This window comes from Meles meles, chromosome 11, assembly GCF_922984935.1.
Source record: "Meles meles chromosome 11, mMelMel3.1 paternal haplotype, whole genome shotgun sequence".
In the NCBI taxonomy this organism is placed as follows: Eukaryota; Metazoa; Chordata; class Mammalia; order Carnivora; family Mustelidae; genus Meles; species Meles meles.
The window spans coordinates 5,382,508-5,388,507 of NC_060076.1; the positions used below are offsets into that span (position 1 = coordinate 5,382,508).

At 49.1% G+C, this 6,000-nt stretch overlaps 1 protein-coding gene across 2 annotated transcripts in view; it reads right to left on the reverse strand.

Moving 5' to 3' along the window:
- FUBP3 (far upstream element binding protein 3) overlaps positions 1 to 5,265 on the reverse strand; it is a 50,558-nt gene extending 45,293 nt beyond the window's left edge. For both annotated transcript variants that reach the window (XM_046022299.1, XM_046022298.1), the window contains exon 1: positions 5,101 to 5,265. In XM_046022299.1, coding sequence (XP_045878255.1) covers positions 5,101 to 5,184 — 84 coding nt within the window. In that variant the 5' untranslated portion in view covers positions 5,185 to 5,265. The remainder of the gene's footprint in view (positions 1 to 5,100) is intronic.
- Between the last annotated feature and the right edge of the window lie 735 nt (positions 5,266 to 6,000).

Genomic DNA, 6,000 nt, shown 5'->3' on the forward strand with positions numbered 1-6,000 from the left:
AATATAAAATGAGAATCAGAACCCTTGTCCTATCTCACCTGGCTGTTGTGAGGACTAATCCCACGGTAAGATGAAACCAGCCACAAAATCTGCTGGTCTTATCTTTGCGCTGGCCCAGCATCCAGGCAGGAGGCCCGGAGGTCAGCAGATATTCCAATAATGGCAGGCAATCCGAATCACATCACTACTTCTATTGACACGCTCAGTTTCGCAAGTGATCTGCTATTAGCTGGTATGAGGATAAAAGTAGTTTCTGCCCCTGAAAGAAGTATTGGCTACTCTTTCCCAAGTGTCTCTATAACAAAACTCTAAATGCAAAACATGTTTAAGAGACGTGACTTTTGACAGAGTAAAAGGATTGCACAGAAAAGCTGGGGAGGGGGAGTTCGAACAGATGCCCAACATAACATAATGGAAAGCAAAAGAACCAAAATGCTGTGGCCAATTTTTTTTTCCCCAGATCCAGCTAGATGACAGCTCAGAATGTTCAAGGGCTTGAAGGAACTATTATGATTATCTAGCTCAACATTTCCTGAAATTTGATCTGTAGAATGCGACTTGGTTTTATGAAAAGACAGTATGAAATTAACATAACTTCAGGATATTTACAACACCCATCCCAAACTCCTATAGGACTTGATACACACAAGCATATTAAAGGTTCTGAGAAGTCCTGCATTAAAGAAGCTAATTTACCTTTACTTGACCCTGAATTCCCCAAACGTATCTATCCATTACACCGTTTCCATGGAAGATGCACGAACGGCCTGTAGATCAAGTGTTGGGAATGGCTGGCCCAGCCCAAGGTCAGAGAGCTACTTGTAGGAGACTCAGGTCTTCTAAATCTCCCTAAACCGTTCTTTCCATTAGAAATTTCAAATAAAACCCAGATACGGCGGACTCGCAATTCGGAAAAGGACGATGGCGGAGAAAGCTGTTGATGATTCGGCATCCCAGTGCCGTCCCAGAGAGTCGAAGGGGCAACTGCTACTCAGCTCCTGGGGAGTACTGCCAGTCCAGACTGTGCGAGCAGTGTGGCCAGATCTTTTCTTGAGAAGCTAGAGAGCTCAATTTTTATGCGAAATCATTCTAAGTATTGGCATTGTGTGGGTCAAACAAAGCATGCCTGCCGGCCCACTGTGAGCCTTCTCCAGCCCATGGGCTGCTGGTTTGAGAACTCTGGTCTAGGCAAATTTGAATCTACATAATAAATGGGACTTCAGGAGAAACCAGAGTCTGACGCTACATTTGGGCTATCAGATTTTAAAAAGAAAGATAAAGAAGTTTCCGATGAAAAGGAGAAAAACTGCAGAAACAGACAGTGAAATGTATTGTGCATTTCCTATGCCAATTTTCAAAACCGAATAGGCAGTTCAGCACTTCCATGAAAGCCGTGACCCAAATGGGGTCAGTCACATCACGAAAACCCCGTAACAAGGACTTGCTCTTTACAGGGGACTCTACTGGGTCCTATCAAAGCAAAGATACAAGAGCAGCCCACAGGTTTTCTGCAAATGTTGGTTTTCTTCAAGTGTTTTAGAAAGCAACAATGAATGCACATTCAGGAGTTAGTCCCTCATGAATCGAGGACTTGAGCTACTTGGGCTGGGTGTGTAAGAGATCCTCTCAGTGGCACACGGCTGCAATCAATGGAGCGCGCCGCACATATGCCCTGAGTCAGAAGCATCATGTATTAAGGAAGCAAAGGCAATCTCTCTCAGGGAGTGACCAAGAACCAATGAACAAAGAAAGGCTTTTTCTTTTAATGGTGGATGCACATTCTCGTAAAGGCAATTCTGTGCGTGTACAAAGCACACACGCCAAATCATCTACCGCTTAGGCTCAAAGCTTGAGACGGAGCGCTGGCAGGCATTTGCGGAGAAACCAAGGACATTCTGAGACCCCACGCCAAGAACATTTCCCAAAATAAAGCGCTGGTGATGAGCAGGTTCTAGGCCGACGGAACTGTCAACAGGTTACTTCCTATAGATTCTACAGGGGCTTGGTCACAATCATTTGGGTGCTGAACCACCATGACGCCCAACTCCAACTGGCACCCGTTCCACTGTAAATACACTGTATTTTTGTGAAGAATACCCTGGACTTGTGCAACACAGAAGCACTGACTGGGTCTACATCAAAATAAGCGCTTAAAGTCCTGAAAAGCATTAACAGTTAGGCAAAGCAACTTCTTTCTATTTAGGTGATGACTGGCAGACAGCTGGCCCGAGCTGGGGAAGGCTGCCGGGCATCTCCAAGACACTGGTGTTACACTGTCCTCTTGGCACACAAATGTGTGCACTGCATGTCGGGGGCTACTCAACCACCGGCAGCGGGCTCTCTGGGGACATTTTTGCTTTTAGAAAAAACAAACCAAACAGAACGGAGTTGTACCTACTTATCCATAATCTCCGTGAGGTCCTCCAGTAACCAGGGTCGGTCAGGGGAGAAGTGCACTGTGGCCACAAAACAGGACGGCCTAGCCTGTTCTGGCTTTGAGTCCACATCCCACCCTCCAGAGGATCCCGACCTCTCTAAACGATGAGTTTAAAAGACATATTTTTGCTGATCTGCCAATGACTTGGAGAACGGGACGTGTTTTTTTAATTCCCGGCACTCTTAACTCTTTATCAATGGGACTGAATCAAACCACACTTCTACACTTGAACAGTTCCCAACGGAATGGCTGCATTATTCGTTTGTGCCAACCACTATTAACTCACGCTGCTGCAGAAAATTTTACATTTTATGTGACATCTTCATAGACTCTCTTTTGATCTAGAAATACCACACTCAGAGGAAACGAAGAGTAACAGCTGGTTCCCTGCGTTGGAAAGAGTCCAAAGGATATGCAGGAGGCTTCACGATGCCAGGCAGGAAGCTAGTGGATTAGGTACTGGGCTCCACATACCAGACTTAATAGAAACTGCAGGTTCAAATCCCAGCAGGGTGGATTTGGGCTCGGTTACGACCTTCTAGATAAACGGAGCACAAGACAGCTTACTGCTCCCTAACAAACTTGTGAGGACTTTCTAGACTATTGAAGGTGTTTATGAGGGCACATAAAGGTGGGGTCGGGGAGAAAGCTTTGCAATCATTAAAATACAGAAATACCTTATCTTTTATTTCCAGTTACTAGAGAGGGGAAAAAAAAAGGCACATTTCTGCAACACGCTGCATATAAATGAAGTAGGACCATCGTCACCCAGATGCCCCAATAATGTGAGACCCAACGAGGTGAGCTTTACTATAAAGCATACAACAGTTCCAATTTCTAACATTCCATTCTTGCCCAATGCAATCTATACATAAACCTAAAATTACCCACAAACCTGTTTTTTCTTTAGTTTTTAAAGGCCATCAAATCCTTGGAGATAGTATCGACCACCAGCTGTTAATATTCGGAAGTAATACACTCACAGCACTGTCTCCATGGGGCTTAAAACTGCTCCAGTCAATGGTGCATTTCAGAGCTGGGAACATTTCCAATGAAGTTTTCTTGGCTAGTAGTAAACACCACTGCTTCAACAATCCACATTGGGTCAGCCATTTAACAGAGGGTCTCCCTCCCTCTTGAGCAGGTTGTCCAAGAATATGAGTCCAACCACTGGCTCAAGAGAAGCGGAAAGTCTTCTCAATGGTTCAAAATTCATGTTATGTTCAACTACAGGCCTTCTGCAAACTGAGGATCTGAGCTCTTTAGGGCAGTGACTATAATTCTTCCTGGATAGAGAAGGCCAACAGGTGATTGTCACATATCAGCACAAAGCGAAAGCCATTACATATTAGTAGCCAGTGAGAAACAAGGTTCAGGACCCTGTTCTGTAGAGGAAAGCAGTGAAACACGCCGGCAAGCAGAGTGGTGCAAGGGGAGCTGGATGGCATGTTCATCCATTACAGCCACTGGTGGGCTCTGAAGTCTAAGTAAGATGGATACTCACTACTGTACTGGTTGACGCCTAGGCAGTAAGTAACAAGTCAAGTCATCGGAAACAATTTTAGGTGGAACCACAGGTTTGGAAAGTTCTGGGATCCAATATAATGTCTATAGGAGCATCGGTATTAAAATGAAAAGTCAGTATCTGGGAAACAGGTAGGGTTCCCTCCCCTGGAATACTGGAAAGAGATGTAAAGACCATATCTTCAAGCGACCAAGTGGAGACCTTCTTCTAATACAATGAGTCCTGTGGCTTTCTGTTAGGAATCAAGCAGTAATTAGTTACAGCCCAACTTTTAAGGTGTCAGTTAGTACGCCTACAATTAAATAGGAAGAGATGATGAGTATAAGACACTCAGCAGCAAAGGTTTAAGTGTCAGAGATAACTTGTAAGTTTTACACGCGATAGAACGACATGTTCTGCTCTAAGCACCATGCCAGAAGCCAGAGTATTTCTGGCAGGTCCCATATTCATTCCCCAGGGAAGTCTGCAACCTCTTAAAGCCCAACTTATTTAAACTCTGCCAAAATGCACGACACTGTCTGATGGTAAGACTTCACTGTTGGGATGAGTCCGTATCACATTCTCCCCAAGAGAGGAAATTATTGCCCATAAGGGGCTTCTACGTCTTGTGGACCACCCACACTTACTGAACATCTTCCTCTCTTCCCTCTCCAAGAGTAACTTCAAAAGTAAAATACCCTCGAATTCCTGCCACTCCACCCTCCGAATACAGGAAGTCCAAAAACGATGTTTTCTAAGTTTTAAGAAGCTACATGGCCTGAGACGGCCGCTTTCTGTCTACACCCCGGTCCTCATCGTGAGCTCCCCAGCCCCCACGCCTCGCGAACCTCAGAAGCCCACGCTGGGTGCCCTGCACGTCCAGCCGGGCGTGGGGGCGCGGTGGGGCCAAGCGACCCGGGCAAACCCTTTCCCAGCGGCTGCACTTATTCGAGCCGCCCGACAGGCTGGGCCTGGGTCTCGCGGTGGTGCCTCATCCCTCGGCTCCTCCGGCTGTAGAAGCCCCAAGAAAAGGCCGAGCCCCGGAGAGGCGTCAGCCCAGGCTGCCTCTCGCCCCCAGGCCCGACCCCCTCCTCCCCATCGGGCCCGGCCCGGCCCCGCCTCGGGCTCCCGTGCTCCCGCCAGCCGGCCGCGCCCGTACCTGCCGGACCCGGTGCAGAGCGTCCACGAAGCCTTCGGCTTTCATCCCCACCGGAGCGCTCTGCCCCTGCACCAGCTCCGCCATTACCGCCCCCGCCGCCGCCGCCGCCGCCGCCTCTCGGCTCCCCCGTCCGGCCTCCCGCTCCGCTTGGGGACCCGTAGCCGGAAAGGGAAAGTCGCCCCACTTCCGGCGGAAGGGAAGCCGGGACGCTCAACGCGAGAGGAGCCGTGTCTGTGGGGCGGGGTCAGGGCATGTGATCACGGTCTGGCCGGAAGTGGGGGCGGGGCCGCGGGCGCGTGGGCGTGTCCAACGCGGGAGGTTGCTCTCCCGCCTCCAGAACAGGTATCTATCTGTTCCCAGACCAGATCTGGGCCAGGCCCGTGGATGATGTCGTGACAGATCCTAAGGCTCGGGTATGGCCCGAGGTGTTCGGCTGTCGGCTGTTTGGAAACCCAGGGAGGAATGGTGTGGTTGCCCCAAGATCGCGCCCAAGCAGTCCTGGTTCTCTAAAAACCTGACCCTGGCAGCCCCTCCCAGGAACGGCCATTGGTTTGGAATATTGGGACTGAGCTCCTTGAAATGCACCGTGAGGACCGAGGGAGGCTGGAAGGCAAGGGGCAGCACCGCAGAGTGTCAGTTTCCCCAACGTTTGCAGAGAGTACAGGCTGGAGTTCTTCAGACTGCACCGAGGATGGGTTAAGCCACACCTGGGGTTGCCTGGCGACCCAGCTTTGGAAGGAAAGCCCTTACACATTCCTTCCCAAACCCTGGGACTCTGGGGAAACAGGAATTAGAACAGGACCATCATTGCTTCCATGCCTGCTGAGTCCAAACCCTACTGCAAGGAGGCCTCTTGGAATGCTTAAGTAACTTTCTCTTAATGGCACTAGCTACGTATAG